This window comes from Rhamphochromis longiceps, linkage group LG2 (genome assembly GCF_057381845.1).
Source record: "Rhamphochromis longiceps isolate RC_006_pf linkage group LG2, R_longiceps_female_GT1.1, whole genome shotgun sequence".
NCBI classification, from domain to species: domain Eukaryota; kingdom Metazoa; phylum Chordata; class Actinopteri; order Cichliformes; family Cichlidae; genus Rhamphochromis; species Rhamphochromis longiceps.
In genome coordinates this window covers 36,991,271-37,015,913 of record NC_140558.1, presented here as the reverse complement: position 1 = coordinate 37,015,913, position 24,643 = coordinate 36,991,271, and the positions used below count along the sequence as shown (strand labels likewise).

At 43.5% G+C, this 24,643-nt stretch overlaps 2 protein-coding genes across 2 annotated transcripts; one reads left to right on the top strand and one right to left on the bottom strand.

Moving 5' to 3' along the window:
- Positions 1-2,953: 2,953 nt before the first annotated feature.
- On the bottom strand, positions 2,954-4,430 carry map1lc3cl (microtubule-associated protein 1 light chain 3 gamma, like). The gene is made up of 4 exons (XM_085426685.1): positions 4,276-4,430; positions 4,123-4,178; positions 3,927-4,033; positions 2,954-3,755 (listed from the first exon to the last, which is right to left on the bottom strand). The coding sequence occupies exons 1-4, from the start codon at positions 4,331-4,333 to the stop codon at positions 3,566-3,568; spliced, it is 411 nt and encodes a 136-aa protein (XP_085282811.1). The 5' UTR covers positions 4,334-4,430; the 3' UTR covers positions 2,954-3,565.
- Positions 4,431-8,216: 3,786 nt separating this feature from the next.
- LOC146677812 (uncharacterized) lies at positions 8,217-24,193 on the top strand. Its single transcript, XM_085426565.1, has 4 exons — positions 8,217-9,170; positions 18,728-18,938; positions 20,749-20,982; positions 21,115-24,193. The coding sequence occupies exons 1-4, from the start codon at positions 8,889-8,891 to the stop codon at positions 23,643-23,645; spliced, it is 3,258 nt and encodes a 1,085-aa protein (XP_085282691.1). The 5' UTR covers positions 8,217-8,888; the 3' UTR covers positions 23,646-24,193.
- The last annotated feature ends 450 nt before the right edge of the window (positions 24,194-24,643 follow it).

Below are 24,643 nucleotides of genomic sequence, written 5' to 3'. Positions count from 1 at the left end.
AACAGGTCTGCTCTGTCTTAATTATCTTTATCTGCATTCTTGCCCCAAATTAATATAACCATCCTTTCTCTATGTCATTTACTTATTGATACTTGACGTGAATGGTTTAATGTATTGAATGGTAAAAATGTATTGCTTTTTGTGTTGTTACACCTTTAACATAAGTCACGCAGTTAGGCCCATAAAAGTGCTTTAACCATTAAGGCCTCTGTCAGTGCGCCCCAGGGTGGCTGTGGCTACAATGTAGCTGCCATCACCAGTGTGTGAATGGGTGGATGACTGGTTGTGTAAAGCGCTTTGAGGTCCTTAGGGACTAGTAAAGCACTATACAAATACAGGCCATTTACCATTTTTATCACATCACCCAGGTTCAGATTGAGCAGTTTTTTTTTTTTGTCCTTTCAAATTAACCAGATTAAAGACCTGCATTTGATTCCAAGTGTTGATCTTGGATTTAGTAGCTGTTCACTGGAACTAAACAAGCGAACAGCTACTAAAAATGTAAATAAGGTACACCATCATTAAGCTGAAACACCCAAATAAACCAATCGGGGAGAGAACACTAACTTTAATCTGGTACATGTGTAAAAAGTGTGACAGCACCGGGCTGCTCAGCACCACTAATACACCACAAAAGACAGTTTAAGTGCATGATTGGATTCAAAAACACTCATGAGGTAGGAATATTATTGTCAAGGGAGTTTACAACAAGGTAAATGAACAGATAAGAGATAAACTTGGTCCAGAACAGTAGGAAGAGAAAAGGCTTGTGATCTAAGGCATACCATGCCATCTGTCAAACATGGTGGAGGCAGTGTTATGACATGGGCGCCTAGTGGAACCAGGTCATAGTGTTTATTAATGATGTGACTGCTGATAGAAGTAAAAGGATCAACTGTAAAGTATGCAGGGCTCTACGCTCTGCTCAGATTCAGCCAAACGCTGCAAAACTGATCAGATGTTCTTCAGTGGCCCAGTGAGTCGCCTGTTCTCAGGTCAATAGCTTTTCAGCTATTCAAAACAAAACTGAAAGCAGTAAAGGCCTGACGCAACATCTTAACCATGAAGACCGCATCTGGTGATGTCCATGGGGTTTGTGGTCCAAATACTTACGGACATAAGCTGCATGTTTTAAGGATGCGCAACTTTATTACCTGATTGTACTGTTGGTTGCATCTCTGTGTCTGCAAACAAAATGAATTTAACCAAAAGTGGATGCTTGTTTGTTGTGTCCCATTAAAGAGGTAAAAACTCTTTTAAGATGGATTTCTTTTTGTTCTCTGGCACAAAAATGTTGTTGAATATAACAACTGTTGTAAAAACCACTGATCCTGAATTTCAGCCACTGCATCACTATCACAGGATAAAGATCAAAATACAAGCCTTGTCATTAAACTGATGCAAAGAGGGAAAAAGGATAACTAATAAAATTGGAAAGAAATCATTAGTTAAGAAACGTGACTGGATTATTCTGCCAATCAGAGATATCAAGAGATTCCTAAAATTTAACATAAAGCATAATTTGTGGCCACCTTTAAAATGGAAAAGAAATGCAATTTAGAAAGAATTTTTTTCCATTTACTATGAAAATATTGGAATTTACTGAAGCTCCTTTGCTTCTGATGTTCTTTTAATTGTAAATAAAACAGAGCCAAAAACATTTACTTCCCCCTGAAAAGTCAGGATCCTCCCCGGTTCAAGCAGATCATTTCCAGCTGGCAGCAGCTCCAGAGTTCCTCCTGTTCAGGTATGATAATTTACTGACAGAAAGCTGCTGGAATGCCCAGGCTGGTGTGAAGAGAGAGGCTGTTTGGCTCTGCATCCCTGTGCCTCTGTGCACTGTGTGTTTGGATAGCCGCTCTTCCACACTGTATATCTCTCCTTTACATTGTTTCCGTCTTCCAGCCTTCCTCTGTCAGGACGTCACCCTTTTCGCCTCTTCCTTCCTTGCCTTCCACTGTTTTCTGCTACTGCTTCTTTGTTTTTCATCTGTATTCCAGCCATGCCCCTGACTCTCTTTCACTCCACGTCAACCCTCTGACATGCTGACCCCAGCAGGGAGCTGACTGGGTCAGGCTTATGTAACACAGTCATGTGGAAGCCCACTTGGAATGAAGCACCTGTAGCCTATGTGTGAGTACAAACTGTAAGATGTGCAGCTATTAAATACTCATCTTATATAAGTCAAGTCAGCATTAGTGTAGTTTGAACATCCTTAATGACCTGTGGAATAAACCTCATATATTGGACACTTTTTAAGATGTGTGCCTACTTTTTCTGCACACTGAATGCAATCTTTAAACAAGGATATCCGAAAAACTTCAGGTAAAAGCCTGAAATCTTCACTTGCCTTTCTTGCCATCAAAATGAACCAGATCTGTAATTTCAATTACAGTTGAAATTACAGTCTTACTCAGCACCTCAAAAATCTTGCGTGTCTTATGCATGAGTTCAGAAAGGAAGATCTGCAATCACTCATTTGCCTGCCTTCCTGGGTTTTAGGCTGCTTTGCTGTTCTCTTCATCACTACTGCTTTTCAATACAGTCAATCTCAATACTGTCATCATTACTCTAGTCCAATTATCTTCTTGCCCGCCTTCTTAGAGCCAATCAGTATCCACTTTGTGTTGTTTAAATCTACGCTCTCTGTCGTTCTCCCTTTCAGACTCATTCGTGTAACCCACCTCCTCCCCATCTCCACCTAGCAGACAATTCAGTGAGAGCTTCATCCAAGCCTCAGTCTTAATCTTCACCAGCACCTAGACTCCTGTTCTATATCCAATCACCACTGGGATTCTGTTCTGCCATGATGGGTCATCGGAGTCTAACTGCCAAATACATCAATTTCTCTATCAATAAATCATGTTCTTCCAGATGATTTCTCCTTATTTAAAAGAAATTGTATTCTTAGAATCTGTGTAGGAAATATCACACAAGGTCAATAATTTATTGGGACAAAATTTTATTTTTTGGTGATTTAAGAACACATCAGAGCAGCTTCAAATGTACCTCTAGGAGTGCTTCAATATTTCCTGTAATGAAGATGTTTTCTGGACAGTTTCACATTCTTGAGGGAAGATGGGGATGGGCAGAAGGAAGATTTCATATAAGTGTTTATAAGTTACAATGTTTAACCTGATTTTGTCTGGTGGAGGGGGTGGAAAGTGCTGCCACAAACACAAACACTGGTTTATCTGCATTGAAACTCAACAGAAAGACATTTTTTTTTTTATGTTTAAAGAGACAAAATACACACCAAACATTCAAATTAAAAGAAAAATCTTACATTTTTTTCTTAATTAAAAAAAAAAAGCTTTATATACTGAATATCTTTTAATAGAAACCCTTAAATATAATTAGTCCTGTTACCCCAAACCAAATCTGAGTCTTTACCACAGACTCGTGTTATCTCTTTAAGTCCAGGGAGGTTTCATGAGGTAGACAGATGTGCTCTTTGGGGGGGAGGAACAGTCTTGCTTTGGCTCAGTTTGTCCTTTTTTCCCCAGGTTTGGTTGTGTGGTGTCTCCACTGGTCACAAATCAGTTCGTTTTATCACTTTTCAGGCTCAGCAGGGCCGCTTGGCTGCTTGCAGAGGAGCTCCGAACATTTCCTGAGAGGCATAGGTGATATACAGGAAGCCGTCACCATCTCTGTAGCGGGTATACACCTCCCCCATGTTGGAAGACATGCAAGACATGCTCTTCTCCGCCACCAGGAGAAACAGAGCCTGGGTGGAGTCCAGAGCGATTTTATTCCTGGAGGGGAGACAGTTGGAGAGGCAGACTGAGATTTTTAGGACAAAGAAAGACAGAATGTGAGGGAGGCAGAGGCATGGCGAAGAATGACAAATCTGACAACTTGCAGGAGAAGAAAAGGGCTTTAAAAATCAGAACAAAAGAACCTGCTGTGAGTCACAGATGACGTACCTGAGCAGGCAGAGGAACTGACCCAAGGTGAGCTCATAGGGAACCAGGAACTTTGTTTTGTCCAACAGGGGAAGGGTCCTTTCACGGATGTAACGTTCGACAATCACCTAAAAGCAAAAACACGTCTGCTTTAACAGGAAGTTCAACAACACGCATCTATTATGTCTTTAAAACATCTTAGTCTGAATCAACTTACAGGCAGCTTGTTGGGGAATTTAGACCGAATGCTGCACACTTCATTTTTTCTTGTTGCTAGAGAAAAAAAAAAATAATAATTTGAAGACCATATTTTACACACATGCTTTAAAAACAGCATCCACTCAGTGAAAGGTCAACCAAATTGTCCTACTGAGGCATTTCCTCTGCTTGAAGGGCACCGTTTCCACAGATTTCTCAAAAGGAGCCATTTGTGCTTGGTTTTGTTGAGTGTTTCGCAGAGGCCGATGGTGATGGAGGCTGTCTCGCCCGGGCTAACGACAGAGTCCCCTCGGGTGGAAGTAAGCAAACCCCGACGAGCTGAGGTGACCACTCGTGTTTTATAGGGTGCGTGGGCTGGGAGGAGTCGAAATGTGACACCAGCAAACAAGGACATGCTCCTCGTCCCGGGGAGAAGTGTGTATGGATGCAGAGGTGTGTGTGTGTGTGTGTGTGTGTGTGTGTGTGTGTGTGTGTGTGTGTGTGTCCTCTTCAGAACAGATTCACACATACTGGCTATCTCTCTGAGTGTTCTCACGTCGGCTTGTGATTTCGGTTCTGCTGTCACGTACACAGAGGAGGACACTATGTGAAGAACACAGCGTAACGAAGGAGGCCCGCCTCCAAGAGAAGCAGAGGTTCCTAAACAAAGCTGCACAACCCAAACTGTCACACTCAAAAACTAGATGAGCCATACTTCTATCCTTTCACTTAGTGTCTGACGTAGGACACCATGGTCATCTTTAGAACATTTAACCCATGTTAAGCTAAACTTTTACCCTTGACTAACAATGGCCAGCACCAGTGATGACAGTGACTTGATCCTGTGTGCTTCTAATTACAGGAAGCACTGTGTAACTCATGTCTGCAGCATCTGCAAGCTCCAAATGTTATCTTATTACCTTTTTAAGTGCTGTGTGTGTTTCACACATATGGACACAGAGACATTCATTTAGATCCTCAGGCAGAAATCTGTAGTTGTTTCCACATCACATCTAAAGTCAAAGGGCGATTGTGCTTTGGCTGTCGAGCTTCATCAGTTGTTGACTGACCGGCCTGATGAAGTCTGATTTGCCTCATCAGCGTCTTCTTTTAAATCACTGCCAAAGACTTGTTTATATCATGTATATGATATCTGTTGGTATCCGTTTTTGTGTAGATTTTTGGCATACTCTGCTGATTCTTTTAACATTTAGATAGTTTTTGTCTTCATTTTAAGTTATTACAGCAGGTCACACTGTATCTTCTTCGTATTGTCATTTTTGAATGCTGTGTGGCCCATTTTAACTGATTTGTAAATTGTTTTTATAATTTTCTCTTAGTTTGTTCTTTTATTCTTTGTTTGCCAGAAGCACTTTGCAATTCTGCTTTACACATAAACTTTAATATTATTATTAGTGTTATTATTATCATTATATTAACTGGGGCTGTATTATTTTGATTTATTCAGTCTCTTTACACTTCTCTTTCTTTTGGAAGCTCTAAAATCTGCATGAAAGCTGCTTCCCTCCTGAATTTACTGGAGTTGTCAGTTTGTTATGGAGCTAAAACTAGTATTTTGCAACAAGAGTTCAGCAAGTATCATCACAGTGACAGCTATTTATGTTGGTTCCACAAAGACTGTAATTTAACTATATTTAGTTTTACAAAAATGTGAGTTCAGATTTTGTGGAAACCATTGTGAATAAACTGTCAGCTGAGTTATGAACAATGCATTTCTCTTTAAGGAGCTCATGCAGCAATGGACAGCTGCTCTACTCTGGATAAAGATTGCCCTCTGCTGGATGGAAGGTAGCCCAAAGGTCCCCTGCACTGCAGAGGAGACGCTCACCTATGCCTATCATGACATTTTCCCCAGTGGCTTCATTCTTAGTGGAGTGATAAAAACTCTTGTCAGTTTGTCCCCCCAAACTGACGACTTTATGCTTTTTAAAATTTTTATGAAGTACATTTAAAAGAATATAAATCCAACTAACAGAGTCAGAATTTAAAAAAATAAATAAATAAATGTAATGCTGAGAAACAGTCAAAATTCTCATTTCGAGAGATGATTTCTGACTTTACTCTCATTTATTATATCACTAGGCTATTCTCAATATTTTTAGAATAAAGTGAGAAAAGAAAATCATAATTCTGAGATTAAAGTTGAAATGTTGAGTTTAAATCTGGATTCTGAGAAGTCAGACTTCAGAGGAAAGTCAGATTTTAGAGAAAAAGTCAGAAATGAAAGAAAAAAATCCGATTGATGAGAATAAAGTCATAATTCTGACTGTTTCCTGTGAATTCTGATTTAATCTCAGATTTCTTTCAGATTTTAAAAAAAATTGATTCATGACACAACATTATTTTTTCTGAGGCTTTAACCTTCTTCTGTAGTAAGACAATTGAAACTTGTGGGTGGATCCAGTGTTGCTCCGTTCTGGCATCCTCTCCTCCCATGCCTGCCAACTCCAAGCTGCCCACATGTCACATACAGTAAACACAGCAGACTGGCCAGGGTAGCTCACTCTGAGAGCAAATAGTGCTCAGAGGTCACTGAATGTCACTCAGCACAAGGTAATTTAGGATTATGCTATTTGTCATCACAAAATAAATGAAGATTTTAAAAGATCCAAACTGTTTAGTTGCAAGAAAACCACAAAAGTGACAAACAAGTCAGTTCAGTTGTATCTGTTTAACACAAATTTGCAACAACAGTCACCTCAAGGAACTTCATATTGTAAAATAAAGACCCTAGAGTACAAAAAACAGGCAAGCAAACAAACAATAGGGAAAGACCCTTTTTGCAGAGTGCATACTTTTACTAGTAGATATCACGACGGTGTCAACGATGCTGAAACTAAAGCACTTTTGTGTTAGCTGTGCATTTTTTTCCCAAGAAAAGAAGAGGATAAAAACTTTGTTGTGATTTTTTCCCCATATAAGGTCAAACTTTGCCCCCAGAGAGGGGGCCTGATTCACCTTGACTGGTAACCATTGGTAACCCTCATTCACCACACGTAGGAACTTTATTTTTGTGAAGCTGCTTCAGCACAATTCCTGTGCTCAGTCTCTTCCTTATGTTAGCAGAAGGTCGTAAACTATAATGATTTATTACTATACATATAAGAAAGTATAAGCAGCTTTTAAAACTTGAAGCTATTTGACTATTAGCGTATCACATGTGACAACTAGGATATGTTCCACTCTCATCCCCGCCTTCCACCCACCCCAAATCCTGAATTAGACGGATAAGAATCCAGGGAGAAAGAAACTGGATGGATGGCAAACACAGCTGCTTTCATTTATTTACCCTGCAATTATTCTAAAGCATAATGTTTAGTGGAAATAGGTAGGTAAATGTCAGCAACACTCCAAATGACAGGAGGCGTAATCAGACAGAGCAAATGCAGGCTTCTGTGTGGGTGAGCAGCATCTCTCATGTGTGCTGTTTAGCTATAGAGTTACATGCGATAGAAGGGATAAATGCTTAAAGACTTCGCTTGGAATACAAAGATCGTCCTTTGATATGTGCATTCAATAAGACTATAGAGTATAGATTTCACTAATGCAGGCATTGGATTATAGTATTCAACTCTATGCAATGTATCAGTGAAGAAAATAGCCACATTAACATTATACACATTATATCTCAAAGAAAAGCACTCCTCAAAGTAATCAGATTACTGCTGCAATATCTTCTTATTAAATTAGTCACACATTCCCTCAATATCTAATATTGTTTGAAGTCACATGACAAGACAGCATTTTACACAAAAGGTGTTTATCTAGTGAGCTTCTGAAGTAGAACAAAGACTCTTAGTTTTAAATGTAATGGAGTTAAAATTCTACTTTTCTTACAGAAACGTCAACGCAGGCAAATAAAGCTGTTCATACTGGGTCACGTGGCTTCTTATCGCAGCTCTACTCCCCATCTTGCAGAGATGATAAAATCTTGCATAGCTGCAGCTTTTAAGATGAAATACGTGCAAGTTTCAAGTTATAGCCGATGGAAAAAAAACACTCGCAGCGCATTAAAAATTCAACTTTTCTACATAAAAAAAAAAAAATCAGTTTAGGGGTCAAAACATGGGCTAAAAAGTGGAGCAGAGAAACGACCCTGCTGATTATGTGCACAGTGTGCTGCTCGGAGCGTGGGTGCTGGGGTGTTTTCTACTGCTATAGTTGGATGAACACTTGAGGAAACAGTGCATCTGTCCTCTGCGATCCTGCGCGCTGAAGTTGGACACTCTGGGAATTTTCTTGCGTCCGTTCGAAAAAACTTGGTCGTCCAATCCGTGTGCAGCTCCTGCACACTGGCTCCTCCTTCCCCTCTCCCTCTGCCTGCTCCCACATGTAACGCTATCGCTGCCTCTCTGTTGCATTGTCTCATTGGGGACGCAGCGCACGGAGTCCAGCGCTGCGGACAACTCCGGCGGACCTGCGAGCTTTAAAGTGACAGGGGAAGGAAAAATGGACAATGTCGAGCGGAAATGAAAACCTGGGATAGTATGAGTCATGGCTCGTTGAGGTGTCTTCAGTCTGCCGGTGGATTCATTAATTCCAGCCCTGTGTCAGTCAGTCAGCGGGGCTGCCTGAAGCCGCGAGGCTACACTGCACGTTAGAATGAGCCGCTATCCTTGATGTTGCGTTAAACCAAGCAGCTGCTATGTTGAAATCCCTCATTCGGACCTGTGTGGCTCTACCTGGTGCTGGACCCTAGTCCGTTCCTTCCCTTATCCCGGTGTGCGGTAACTGAGCGGTGGTCAGCGGTGCGCCCTGAGGAGGATGGCCGCCCGCCGCGGATGCGTGAACTCGCTCTGGTCGGGCACCGAGCGCGTCCGCATCGGAGAGCGCCTCAAAGCGACGCTGGCCGGAGTGATGGAGCTGGAGGTGCTCAGGTGCAAACACCTGGAGATGGTGGACGCCGCTCTGGAGGATCGACCGCCCGTTGCCGCCAACGCTGAGGCACCACGGGCGGCGGAGGAGGAGGAGGAGGAGGGGAGAGAGACCTCGGAAAGCGGCGCAATGGATGCCGAGCATGGCTCTGCGACATCCCGCCGGCAACAGGTCAGTCAGTACGTCTGTCAGCTCACAGGTCGGATCCACAGACAGATGATTAAATATGAATGAAGGGCTGATGGTGATCTGCCAAAAAGCCAGTCCCTCTGCGACTCACTAGACAGATTTTATCGCTGCCTCGAGCGCACGGCTGTGCCGAGAGCTGAATACTCAATTGAATGTGATGGTGCCAGAGATCAAGCCAGGCATGCAGTGTGTGCGTGTGTGACATGGAGCAAATGTCACTGAGGTCAGGAAACCGGGACCAGCTCTGGCTCTGTGCCCTGCCTCATGGTTAGAAAGAAACATGTGGCGCTCAAATCAGGTGCAGGTATTAATACACAAGCCAGCGCTGCATTTTTTGGCTCAGGACCATAAGCTCTCCAAAGGTCACTTTGGCTCTCCGTTTGCATTTACAATTACTCTGATCACATTCTAAATACCAGCCCCTCCACTTTTTGTCTAAAAAGTGCGCTGCCTATTTTTTTTTTTAAAGTGTGTATGTTCAGTGGAGTGTGACCAACCTGAAGAGGGTTAGGCTGTCTCTAAACACCCATTTAACCCCATTTCCCCAAACCTGCCCTGAAATGGATATGCAGGTCTTTTGTGTGGAGAATGTGGGTTGACATGTAGGCTGATACAGGAGGACAGGATGAGAACAGGTCTCATCCTGAGGCATGGGCCCCGGGGCCGTAGCTGGTCTGCTCCGTTATTGGTGATCTACATTTAAAGCTGAGGAGTCATCAAGATGTAAAATCGGCCAAAAATGAGATGATTAAGATGACTGTGGGTGCATCCATCAGTGTGTGTGTGTGTGTGTTTTTAACAAAACATAATAAATGTAAAATGGCAATGGGCAAGAGGGCACAGGAAGAGGATGACCAGTGTTATAAACAGAAATATAATGTTGAAAATATTAGACATGACCACTGTTTCAACTTGTTAAATTTGTCTTTTGATATTAAACAAATATTTTCTGGTTTTTGATTGTTGGTTAAAGGAGACATGCAACATGAACATCAGGCATTATATGCTAGAAAACATTGATGGATGGACATTGATTGCAATGACTGGCTTCAAGTTTAAACACCTTTTTTATGGTATTCACAGCCATCTAAAAAATAAATAAATAAAACAAACATTTTTCCAGCAACTTTAATACCAAAAATAAGCAAAAGTAATCTGAAACTTCACTGCATTGCACATGAAGTGGTGTGTTACTTTGTACAATGTGGATTATACCTGGAACATTTCCAGACTTGACAAACAGGTGATGGGTTCAGGCTGGAATTTGAGCAAATGCCAAATTTACGTTACATTTTAATGAAAATGATAAATAGTTTCAGAGCCAGGCAGCACCACAACCCACAAGTCTGAAGCATCACAGTAACCTCCACTGCACAGATGCCCAGTTTCACAAAAACAGATTCTTTACAGAAGGGATTTTGTTGTAGATACTATGTGCAGACCTGTTTTCCTCAGAACTAAAGGTTGCTGCTTTACAAACAAACTGCCCAGCAGTGCTTGCTACTTTTCACCAAATAGAGTGGGGCAAAAAAGTATTTAGTCAGCCACCGATTGTGCAAGTTCCCCCACTTAAAATGATGACAGAGGTCAGTAATTTGCACCAGAGGTACACTTCAACTGTGAGAGACAGAATGTGAAAAAAAAATCCATGAATCCACATGGTAGGATTTGTAAAGAATTTATTCATAAATTAGGGTGGAAAATAAGTATTTGGTCACCTCAAACAAGGAAAATCTCTGGCTCTCACAGACCTGTAACGTCTTCTGTAAGAAGCTTTTCTGTCCCCCACTCGTTACCTGTATGAATGGCACCTGTTTGAACTCATCATCTGTATAAAATACACCTGTCCACAGCCTCAAACAGTCAGACTCCAAACTCCGCCATGGCCAAGACCAAAGAGCTTTCGAAGGACACCAGGAAAAGTATTGTAGACCTGCACCAGACTGGGAAGAGTGAATCTACAATAGGCAAGCAGCTTGGTGTGAAAAAATCAACTGTGGGAGCAATCATCAGAAAATGGAAGACGTACAAGACCACTGATAATCTCCCTCGATCTGGGGCTCCACGCAAGATCTCATCCCGTGGGGTCAAAATGATCATGAGAACGGTGAGCAAAGATCCCAGAACCACACGGGGGGACCTGGTGAATGACCTGCAGAGAGCTGGGACCAAAGTAACAAAGGTCACCATCAGTAACACACTACAACGGCAGGGAATCAAATCCCGCAGTGCCAGACGTGTTCCGCTGCTGAAGCCAGTGCATGTCCAGGCCCGTCTGAAGTTTGCCAGAGAGCACATGGATGATACAGCAGAGGATTGGGAGAATGTCATGTGGTCAGATGAAACCAAAGTAGAACTTTTTGGTATAAACTCAACTCGTCGTGTTTGGAGGAAGAAGAATACTGAGTTGCATCCCAAGAACACCATACCTACTGTGAAGCATGGGGGTGGAAACATCATGCTATGGGGCTGTTTTTCTGCCAAGGGGACAGGACGACTGATCCGTGTTAAGGACAGAATGAATGGGGCCATGTATCGTGAGATTTTGAGCCAAAACCTCCTTCCATCAGTGAGAACTTTGAAGATGAAACGAGGCTGGGTCTTCCAACATGACAATGATCCAAAACACACCGCCCGGGCAACAAAGGAGTGGCTCCGTAAGAAGCATTTGAAAGTCCTGGAGTGGCCTAGCCAGTCTCCAGACCTCAACCCCATAGAAAATCTGTGGCGGGAGTTGAAAGTCCGTGTTGCTCGGCGACAGCCCCAAAACATCACTGCTCTCGAGAAGATCTGCATGGAGGTATGGGCCAAAATACCAGCTACTGTGTGTGCAAACCTGGTAAAGACCTATAGTAAACGTTTGACCTCTGTTATTGCCAACAAAGGTTATGTTACAAAGTATTGAGTTGTATTTTTGTTATTGACCAAATACTTATTTTCCACCCTGATTTACGAATAAATTCTTTACAAATCCTACCATGTGGATTCATGGATTTTTTTTTCACATTCTGTCTCTCACAGTTGAAGTGTACCTCTGGTGCAAATTACTGACCTCTGTCATCATTTTAAGTGGGGGAACTTGCACAATCGGTGGCTGACTAAATACTTTTTTGCTCCACTGTATGTTATCTCCGGATTGTTTCCATGGTCTGCTGTGATATGAAACAATGCCGTCGACAGCTACAGGAATAACACTCGTTCTGAGAAAGTAACAAATGCTTCATCATGGTGGCTTTACACAACCTGTTATTACACTGTGAATATGTGTTCCTGATACCAGTGAGCGGTATTAGTCAGCAGCCTGCAGCATATTAATACATGTTCTGTTTAAGCCAGGCTACAGCTGAGGTCACATCTGCAGAATATTGTATTTATTTATTTTTGACAGAGTGAAATGAAATTGTATCCCCACAAATAGTCTGCAGAGGAGAAGCGGAAAACACTTGAAATAAAAAGTGATGGGAGAGAGCTTTTTTGCAGTCCCATCTGAGAGAGGGCATCCGCATGGAAGCGCTTCTCATAACGTGCCGCCTTCCTCACCACCCACCCACCAACATCTCATCTGTAGTTCCTCCCGTGGTGCTGAGAAATCCTGTGGAGAGGCCGAGCAGCATTGCTCATTCTCACCTCTGAAGGGAGCTGCCGATGTAGCAGAGCAAGCAGGCTGGCACGCTGCCCTTTGCCCTGGCTGGCCTTCACCAACACACACACACACACACACACACACACACACACACACACACACACACACACACACACACACACACACACACACACACACACACACACACACACACACAGTTGTGTTTTCATATCCTTATGGGGACATCTAATTGACATAATGCTTTCCCAGCCATAACCATAACCACAAGCATAACCTAAATGTAACCCTGACACTAAAACCACATTTTGAGCCTCAAAAATGCCTACAAACTCGTGGGGACATGCATTTTGTCCCCATAAGGGTTCTTGGTCCCCACAAGTGTAGTAACGTTCCAATTTTTGGTCAAAACAAAGATATGTAAACATGGTACGCACACACAAAACAACATTTGCATAAAAGGGAAACAAATTTCTGTCTTGTTGCGACATGTAGCTGCAGATGGAGAGGGAACGAGGAAGGGAAAGTTGACGGTTACCTACTGCTTTGTTTACTAGAATCAACATACAGTTTTATATGTAAACCCATTATATTCATTTTCCCTGTATACACTACTCATTACTTTGGAAATCATTGGTTGTTCAGCCTTTTTTGTAAGCCAAGGATTTGGTGACTCATAGCATAATGTGCTCTACTGCAACACTAGATTTTTTTTCTTTCTTTCTTTCTTTTTTAATAAACTCTTGAAATATGATTCACATTTTTTCTCTCTAGCAGCAGAAAGAGGAGGATAGAAGCCACAACTGCGCACATCAGGGTTATGGCTGACTGTTACGGCCGTGGTGTCATCCGTGCTGAAAAATGCAGTTTAAAATGAGGGAGTATTTTAAAGAACGTCGGCTTTTGAACAAATGTTTTAAAAAAAACAGAGCAGTGGTTCTGTAGAATGGACAGAAAACACATTTAATTTGCATTAATACTATGAATAATTCAGATCTGCGCAATCTGTTGTATGGAGAGAACAAGCTTTGAGTTACTGAAACGACATCTAATCTGGAAACTAGAAGAAACATAACTTTTTGCTTTCGAAATGAGCATCAAGGCCACGATGGCGGATTCCGGCTCATTGCCGTTCAGAGTTTAAAAATAAAAATCTCCTCGCTGAACATAACACATCGAGAACAGGAGTGGGAGAAGGAGGGAATATGCTGCAGAGCTTTAATTAATTCACACGCACAGCAGAACTGCAACGATTAATTAATAGACAGGAAATTAATCAGCAGCTACTGTAATAAGGAAATCTTTTAGGACTGATTAAAGCTTGTCAAATGTGGAAATCAGCTGTCGTTCCTTGCAGAAAGCTGAATATCTTTGAGCTTCATGATTAAGCGCAAACAGCCGGTGATACTCATATAACGCTTTTCTACTCACATTAAACACACAGAGTGCTTTCTTACTACAAGCTAGAGACGAGCAGGTTGATCCAAATATCAGTAGTATCGATACCAATGATACCGGTATCATATCGATACTAGCGCGACAGAATCGATACTTTGTTTCTATCCTCTAAATTACTTTAAGTTAATAATTTAGCCTGCCTTTATAAGTTTAAACTATAGGTATGGGTACTGATATCAGTCATACTGGACCTGTCTTTACTTGGCAGTATTGAACAGCACTGCTACAAGCCTCAGTCACATATTCACGTTTCTTTAAATCAGGGGTCTCGAACTCCAGTCCTCGAGGGCTGGTGTCCTGAAACTTTTCCATGTGTCCCTTTTGCAACACACCTGAATACAATTAGTAGGTCAATAGCAAGACCCTGTAGAACGTGACTGCATGCTGAAGTGACAATTCAGCCATTTGATTCATGTTACAGCAGCTCATGAGTGAATGAACATGGTGCAATAAAAGTACTGTTAGAAGTAAAACACTTACATTTACTTACATTTACTTGAGTAGGGTTAGAGGTTGCCACTTCAGCATGCAGTCCAGTTCTATACTCTTGCTAATGACCTACTAATTGTATTCAGGTGTGTTGCAACAGGGACACATGGAAAAGTTTCAGGACACCGGCCCTCCAGGACTGGAGTTCGAGACCCCTGCTTTAAATGATAAGCACTTTTAACCTAACGTTTACACACTCACACTCCGATGGACACATCAGGGGTTAGTCAGCGTTCAGTATCTTGCCCAGTAATGCTCACGTTGGATTGAACCACCGACCTCCTTATTAGTAGACGACCTGCTCAATCATGAGTCGATAAATCGATAACTGATGGGAATAATATTCAGATAAGGTCCTAATGAGAAGTGTTTACATTGCCGTGTGCGCGCTCATTGAAGGAAGGCTGTCTTGAAATTAGGTTTGGGAAGCATCATCTTACATGGTGAGTCATTAGCCCCCCTCACTTGTGGAGTGACAGCTTTCATCTCCCCCCTTTTTGTGCCTCGGGGTATCTCCAAGTAAAACAACAAAAGTGTGTAACATTGATAATTTTTTCAGGATGATCCTGAAAGCTGAGTGAAGATGAAGATTCACAGTGTGGGCTGTCTTTACATTTCAATACCATATTAATAATGTATGAAACAATAAATAGACCACCGTGCGAGTTCTTCACACCGATCGCTCGCGCCGTCCCACACTATTTGACCAAATTATTCTGTCTCGACAAGCCAACCGCTGCAATTCGTTCTCGCTGATGACATAATGCACCTATTAAGAAGAAGTGTATGGCTTGTGCAGTCGCTGCAGCATTATTATCCCATCGACCCATACATTTTCTATGTGCACCCCTCCCTCACATGCAGGACTATCATATTACAGAGCTCTGAGCGAACCATCACCCGTCTCTCCAATGATTTGATCATGTGCTAGTCACTGTGTAACAATATATCCCGTAGCGTGCAAGGCCTTGTGTTGCTGGCACGGATTTGTTGCAGATATTTACCCTTTCAGGAGACTTTTAAAAAACGCGTTTCACATCGTTGCACAGGCAGAATAAGTTAATGGTTTTAAAAATGTCGAATTTTTCAGATCATACATGTGAGAGGAAGTCGCGTCACTATTGGACTGCATGTTTGTATGTGTGTGTGTTCAGGCTGAGGATTGAGTTAAATATTTCGCCAGGCCTGTTGTGCTGTTGTGGGTCTGTGTGGGAGGAGAAGCGAACGCGAGTTAGAGAGCGAGCAGCTGTAGCTATGGTGAGTAGAGGGTGGCTGGCTCGAAGGATATTATAGCAGAAGGAGGAGGGTTATTTGTTAAGGGGCCTGTGGGGGAGGTGGGGGTCCTTCAAGATGCCCCTCTCTCTCGCCCGGCAACCGCCCACCCCCCCCTTCACCTCACCTCACTCTCCCTTCACCGCCTTCACTCACTCAGTGACTCACTCCGCTATTTCTCTGTCTCTTTTTTTGTCCCTCGCACTTAGTTTTGGTCACCCACTCAGCCACGACTCGCTGTAGATTCACAGGGAAACAAAAAAAATAAAAAATAGTGAGGAGGGGGACAGGATCTCACTGACCTGAGAGGGAGAGATAAGCCGAAGACTGGTCAAAGTCTGAAACTCTCACACAGTTTCCTTCCTTCTCTCTTTCCTCCACAGTCCATCCCCCTTTTTACCTTCTGCCGCTCTGGCAGCTCTTTGTTACGTCATCTGTCTTCTCCCATTATCCTCTGAATCCCCCTCCTCTCCTGTCACCCCAGTGAGTCACTACCTGTATTGTTTCCTCAGTAACCACAGGATTGATCAGCAGCACCACTCACAGTGTTTCTGTTGTTTGGGCCTGATCACACTAATGCAGGGGCTTTTGGCTGCAGTCCTAAAGGGATGGGTTGGGGATTTGGAAGAGGGTGAAGGGGGGGTTACTCTTCTGCCCTCTTACTAATCTGGAAAATGGAGGCACTTTGCTAACTTGATGGGCTGATTGTTATTCTTGTTCTTGTTGTGCACAAGGCCTCATTTCTGACTGTTCCAGTAAGTGTGGTGTGACGTTGCTGGAGCATGTGGCTGGTAAATGATATTGTGAATGCACAGCCCTTTCACGCGGGTCTGGACCAAAACATGCAGAGGGTTAAGCTGTGTTTTTAAAGCAGTATCCTTATTGTCACTGGTGGAAAGTATACTTGAATGCTTAATAACATCTAGAATACTTTCTTCTTCTAACTTACTAGGTTTCCAAGGAATATATTGTAGTTTTTTTGTAACAACACTGTTTTTATCCAACCTTTTTCAGGGTTTTCTTTTTTTTCATATTCAGAAAGTTTTGACCTCTGCATGCTTTTTATTCTCCCCCACGCATCTATCAACTAGGTAAACTTGAGTATTAATCTAATTAAATTATTCTTTATGAAGCTTTATGGTAAATGAGCTGGCTCCTATATAGTGCTTTTCTACTCTACCCCTTTCCCCGAAGGTGCTCTATTGGATTGAGATCTGGTAAGTGTGGAGGACGTTTGAGTGAATTTATGGGTGATGGTGCACTGTCTCATAAAGGCATGAACATGGTCAGGTAGGCTGCGGTGTTAAAATGATGCACAAAAAGTGCCAAGAAGATATCCTCCACACCATCACACCACCACTAGAAGCCTAAACGATACAAGGCAGGGTGAATCCGTGCTCTCACTCATTGTGCGAAATTTGGACCCTACTATCCAAACAGAGCAGAGGCAGAAATCTTTTGACCAGACAGTGTTTTTCCAATCGATTGCTGTTCTATTTCGTGAATTGGTCCAACTTAGAGCCACAGTTTCCCGTTCTCGGCTGACAGCAGTAGCGCCCAGTGTGGTCTTCTGCTGCAGCTGCAGAACACACTGGATGTGTTTTGTGTTCGGAGATGCTCTTCCGCATACTTTGGTTGTAAGGAGTGGATATTTGAGTTACCGTTACCTTCTTGTCAGCTTGAAGCAGTCTGACCATTCTCCTCTGATCTTTTACATCATCGCAGCATTTTCTCCCAGGGAACTACTGTTCGCTGCATATTTTCTCTTTTTCAAACTCTTCTCTCTAAACCCTGGAGACGAAAGTGCTGGATAATCCCAGTAGGTCAGCAGTTTCTGAAATAATGAGACCAGCCTGTATGGAATCAAAAACCGTGCCACGTTCAGAGTTCCCTAAATCACCTTTCTTCCATTATTCTGATGCTCAGTTTGAGGTTCAACAGGTTGTATTAACCACGTCTGCATGTCTAAATGCACTGAGCTGCTGCCATGCAGTTGGCTGATTAGATATTTGTGTTAACAAGTAGCTGAATGGATGCACCTAATGCAGTTTCCATGGCTAAATATTAGCCAAATATATACCCATGAGAGCTGATCTTTAATCTCTAGTTTTCCTTCCACTGTTTCTTATTGATGGTTGGTGGTTCAATACCTGAGTCCTCCAGTTGGATGCTGGAATATGCTTGGGAAGAACTTTAACTTGCCTCCCAAAGCATCCATTTCTGTATGAATGTGTGTGTGAGTGTGAAGTGTAGCTTGTTGTGTTTTGGGAAGCCAATAACAGTAAAGCAATTTATTTAGATAGCAGTCCATCCATTTACTTCATGTTTGCTGCATTCATCTCTTAAGTGACAGTAAATCAATATACCCGACTTCTGGTAAAATCGTGTTGTTATTCGATCACTCTTGTCAGATTTGCACACTCCTGCTGTATGCTATGCATTTTCAGTATCTAACCTGCAACTGAAGAACAAATGCATAAAAAGTAACGTTATTTTATGCTTGCTAAGTTTTAGGCCTGCAAAGAGCAGTTTAGTAAAAAAATCTCAACAGCCAGTATGTTTAATATGAGTCATGTTTTTTTCCAGTTGTCCACTGACAAACATTTTGATGACGATCATGTGTCATTTTGATTTTTTATTGTGGTTTTAACCCTTACTTCCATTTTATCTGTGTGAATGAATCATCCATCGTCACCTACTGTTCTTCTTTTCTTTTTAGGATCCTTCTCCCTCTGACACCGCCTGTCAGAGCAGCCCAGAGGAATGCGGGGGTAATTCAGGGGACGGGACAGCTCACCTCTCATCGGGCAGAGGGAGTAGCTCACGTTGGTCCACTCTTTCCTGGGATGCCCCCTCTGACTTGCTTTCTCCTCCAACCCCGGATCTTAATGGTATGATCCCCCTGGACAGCGACTCCAGACCTAGTTCAGGTAATTACACACCTGAACACCTCTTTCGGGCGGTTTAAATGTCAGACGGCTGAGACAACGGCGCTGAGCTGTCCAATGATCCAACAGTTTCTCACCTCCTGATAGAACTACAGCTCACCTTGAGAGAATTTCCATGAAACATTAACCACGTCTCTTTTTTACTTTTGTTTGCTTGCACTCTGTGTGACTCGGCACTGACTCACTCAGTTTGTCTCTTGCTGTCAACATTTTTTAGCCTCTCCTCAAACTCTTATCCGTTCTCTGCTTCCTCTGAAAGCTTTTCTTGGCCAGGTATAGACTCTCACCCACTTTTCAATCCACTATTATTTATGCTCTGGAAAATCTATCAAACCTAAAGACATGATAATATATAGAGAGATTTTCTTTTAAAATCAAAATGATTTTTATTTGTCCATTCTTTAGTCAGTAAAAATGTAATTTCAGGATAAGTCTAAGTGTTCATGGCTCACACTGCATGTCTAACAGTGGTTTCTGCACTGTGACGCTTTTCTTTTGGAATTTTTACGAGGTTTGAGTTTCTATAGGTGATGGTAGCTTGTTTTTACTGACTCACCTATTTATCCGAATGCAGAAGGGATTGTGAATCTTGTGGAAGCACTGATGTCTCTGCTCTGACTCATAAACCGTGGCCTGAGCTTCATCTAAGTCACAGTAAGAGACAAAGAGTATTTGACTGCTAACAGTGCAGGCTGACAAAAGCAATCGAACCTTTGAATCAGCTGTTCCAGTTAAGGTGATGAGATTGGAAATGTGGACTGTAGGGGTGATTCTCTTTTTAAAGAAGGCCATAAATATCAAAGTCTGCTCATCTTAAGAAAGATTGATCGCTGGGAAGCATACTGCAATCATATACCTCCATGGGGCTTTAGCAGAAATGTTTTAGAAACGCAGGGAGCTTTAAAAGATTGCAAAAGGTGTTCTGAAGATCTGGGTGTTCATTAATCTATAACACGACTACCTAAAAATGGATACAATTCAAGGCCGCTGCTACTTTTCAAAGGAGTGGGCGTCCTGTAAACGTCACAGTAAGAGCACAACGTACAAGCCTGAACGAGGTGAAAAAGAATCCAAGAGTAACAGAAGAGCAAAAGAGAGGCAGTATGCAGAAATCACTACAGGTTAATGAGTGTTCATGGAAGTAGTGGGAATCATGAGGGAAACCACCACTATGCAAAAGCCGCTATTGTTTGCCACGGCGTTTTTTGAGGCTATGCTCTGTGGACAGATGGGGCAAAATCTGGTTGTTTGGAGGAAAAATGTTACCACACACCATGATTATAACTTCATCCTAAATGTAAAGCAGGATGGAGGAGTTTCACAGCTTTGAGACACACATTCAGTGAAGGAACATTGAATTAAAGTGATTTCTTGAGCAGTTACAGCCCAGGAAAATATCTAATAGAGTTCATTAAGAGGTGGATTTAGTTAATAAATCTACAGGTTTGTTTACTTTTCCTGTCAGTCACTGTCAGATACCTCTGTGTATTTAATAAAAGGAAGATAACTACAGTTTGTGTGTTATCGGTTTAGTCGAGTTATTTTCTCTATATCGAGTCTATCCGAGAGGTGCAATACACCCTGGACAGGTCACCAGTTCACTATGGGGTTAACTCAGAGAGACAGACATACGTGCTCACATTCACACCTAAGGCCAGTTTAGAATTGATAATTAACCTGAATGTACATCCTTGCATGGTGGAAGGAAGCTGAACCTAGAAGGAGGAGAGGAGAACATTCAAAATCCACAAAGAAATGCCTCTTTTACAAATGTCCGTGTCTTTTTTTCAAGGTTTCTATTCAGTGAGCGGCAGCTCCCTGTCAGACTCTTGCTACTCTGTGTCCAGCGACGCAGCCCATGGAGGACCGGTGGCCCCTGCCAGGCCCCTGAAGCTGTGGGAGCAGGTTCCTGCGTGTGCTGACAACACTGACCTCCTGTGGCCAGAAGTTGCAGTGCAGCTGCAGCAACCTGTACTCCAGGACAGCCAGGAGGACGCTGAACCAACAGAAGAGACGCCCGTTTCTGGTGAGTTGGTGCAAACAATAGATCCCTATCTTGTAAATCAGTCCATGTAGATATGAGGTTTCAACTGTAAGTGAAAATACCTCGAAATGTCCACTGAAGTCTAAAGTTTTTTTTTCTCTCTGTCTCTTACAGTCCCAAATGACCTTGAAGCAACTGGTCTGACCTTTCTGTCTGAACTTTGTTCAGGACTTGGCGATTCCCTGATTTCTTTCATCCTCCCGCTCCTCAACCCTTCATCCTCCTCCTCCACCTCCTGCTCCCAAAATTCAAAACTCCAGCTTGACTCCCGCTACTGCACAGACCTGATGTCCCGTCGGACCAAAGAGGTTTACTCATACCCAAGCCCACTGCATGCTGTTGCCCTCCAAAGCCCCCTCTTCACCACCCAGAATCAAGAACAGTCAGCCTCTGTGAGCCCTGAGGGACCCCAGCATGATGAACCCACAGAGTCAAATGCTGACACAGCTCTGCCTCTCCAGCCTCAGCAACCTCCCACTCCACCCTCCTTCACCCAGTTGGAGCAGTACATCTCTCGTCTGGCTCGCCAGTACCACAGTCGGGCAAAGTCCACCTCTGATCTCACCTCACCTGCCACCCCTGGGCCAGTAACACACAGAGGCCTTTGCACCCCTGGCAAAACTCACGGATCCACCCAGTCTCTTTCTGCCTTCGAGAGCCGCAGCACACCCTCCACCCAGCCAGGCGTCAACATCACACCCTCTAAGTCACTGCTAGGGAACTCAGCCAGAGTCAGCCTTAGCACCACCGGAAAAAAGGGCACCAGGAATTCAATCAACCTGGGAAATCTTCCTTCAGCCACCGGAGAAGACTTAAACATAAATCTGCATCTAAACCTCAACTTGAACCTGACTCCCGGTTTAAATTCTGGTCATGGGCTAGTGGACAATCCCAGAAACGGAGCTCTGAGGAGAGACTTTGCGGCCAATTCCACCGCTTCTGCCTCATCACATTCTTCTGCTACACCCACCCCAGCAATGAGACCTCGTCCTCGCATTTCAACTTGTCCAAGCAGCCTGAGCCACCGCAGCTCCCTTGAGGTCCCACTGGGGTCTGGAGCCAGCTCTGGGTTTGGCTCATCAGCTTTCTGTCGCTCATTAGACTGGAGCAGTGGTGCTCCACCTGAGGCTGGACAGCCAGTGTTTGGCACAAATGCAGGATCAGCTCCCGGATCTCAGCGCAGCAGCTTGATCCAGGAGTCCAACTCCAGTCCAAAGTTAAGTGAAGACTCGCCCATGGTGGAGGAGATCTCCCGCCTCTCTGGCCTGTCTCGAGCTGTTGTAGTTGGACTCATGGAACAAGGCGTGGAGCTAGATATTGACTGCTTCCCAACAGATACTGCAGGTGAGATGAGAAGCCACACTAAAACTCACCTGACAGCTCAAACAGATCAGTCACATGACTATACTAGACTGACAGACTTGAATCCCCAGAGACCAATACAGCTGTCTCTCAGTGTCACTCATTCTCCACAGTCTCAGTCCAGCCTCACCCCTCCTCTCTCACACTCCAGCAGCCCCATACACCCCTACCAATCCATGCACATTCCCTCCTCCCACTACTCCTCACACTCCCACTACCAACAGACACCTGACCTTCCTTCCTCCACAGCCTCCTCACCTGCCTCCCGTCCTACCCCAAGAGGTCGCTCACCTCCACGCCCTCTCCAACCATCCCCCCTGGGTGCGACTCCCCTCTCTGTTTTCAGACGAGATGCACCATTCCAGTGCTCCCTGCCCCGCACCAATACCAGGACCTCTCCTTTTGAGCATGGCGGGATCCAACCAAGAGGAGGATCACTTCGGCAGAGCAGTGGAGGAGGCGAGGGCAACAGCAGGCAGAAGAGGGCGGAGGGTGATGGGCTCTACAGAGGAAAACATGCCTCCCATAAGCTGATCAGGGCAGCAACAGTTAGCAGTTATGCAAAGAGAGAGGACTACAGCTCAGTTTGGCGTGAGGAGGAGGAGAAGTTGCGAGCAGCCGCTCACACATCCAACAAGTCCTCCAGCAAACTCTGGAAGGGCTTTGACGGACGCCTCTGGAGCAAAGAGTCTGAAAGTGAAAGAGAGGAGATAGACAGGGCAGAGTATGGCTATGGCTGGAGAACGAACAGCGTGGGAAGCTGGAGAAGAGAGCACAGAAGGGTTAAAGCTTCTAGCAGCGGTGACAAAAGGCCTAAAGTAGATAACTCTCCTGTCTTCTCAAAGAAGAGAGGTAAAGATGATGGGGAGAGACGCAGCTCAAGCCTCAAGCTTTCCAGGCGGGCTCTGTTCAGGAGTGAATCCCAGGGCTTGCTGGTACCTCGGAACCACAGCGAAGAGCCCACAAAGCGGCCACACTGGGTCTCCTCCTTGGACGTGGGGCATGGTGGCATGGGAATCAGAAAAGACGAAGGGGTCAGACTACTGAGAGCGAAGGAGGAGGACAAACGGCTGTCTTCCACCGCCAGCCTCTTTAACCTCTCTCGTTCTCAGAGCCTAGAAGGCAGCTGCCATTCACTCTCTCCTCTCTCCTCCCCTTCATTTTCTCCTTCTCCACCTCCACGGCTGCCCCTTCAGCGCTCCCGATCACTGAGGGATTTGGGAAGGAAAGTGTTTGGTTCAATGAGGTCGCTTAGTCTCAAACAGAAATCATCCAGGAAGTGACTGCTGTACAAAAAAGTGAACTTCATCGTTTGCGTTGTACATTCAAAAATACCAGTGACGATTAGTAATATTTGATGTTTAAAATAAAGTGCCAATATTTGGATTTTTATGACTGATCTGATACACTGGCTATGAGATATCCACTGGTCCTTTCACTCATCTCCAGTGTGTTGAAGTTCCTCTCAGGCACATCAGGTCTGTGAAGTTTTAGTCTTGGGTCACTTCATTCATTCTAGTAATGTTTCTTTTGTAAAACTAGGCATATACGTTTTTAGAACCTTCTCAAAAAGTATAAAATAAATGCGAACCTTCCCCAAACACGATATTTAGTATATATGGAGCACTTTAAAGCTCAGAAGTTTTTGTATTAGAAAACCATGTAATGTAAATTGTGCACACCGCAGCAGCAAGAAAGAGGTGTAAGATGCAACATGGCCCACAGAGAATTGTAATACTGCTTGTCCATTGATGTGGTACCGGTCTGCAGCTAGTTCTGCTTTGGTACCTTTTGAGTAGCAGTCTACAGGTTTATGCATTTGAAGTAACTTCCACAGGAAAGAGACCATGACTGACCTAACTTATGTGAATTTCTCTGATAGCCACTAAATAATTTCAACTTTGACTCCAACAACTTTATGCTACTGTGCACTGCTAGCTATTGGTACCAGGAATACTCTTATGTGTGGCAGTCCTTCTAAATTAGGCACCACATCAGTGGAAAGGAGGCATCATTGAAGGGAACATGAGTGACCTGTTATTTAGGGGTGAATGATTCTTTTTAGGCTCTGTAAAGGGCTGCAACCCTTATAAACCCTAATTTTTATCAGTGCGAATGCCATCCTGAAGAGGAACACTTCTGGGATCCTATTGTGACAGGAGAGTAGCCATTTGAAAATACTGTAGTAATAACAACTGTAAGAAGCTTCAGTGCATAATCATGCGTATGAATGTGTACGTGCACAATCCCCTTCTGCATGCTGCTCTGTGACTTGTTCAGT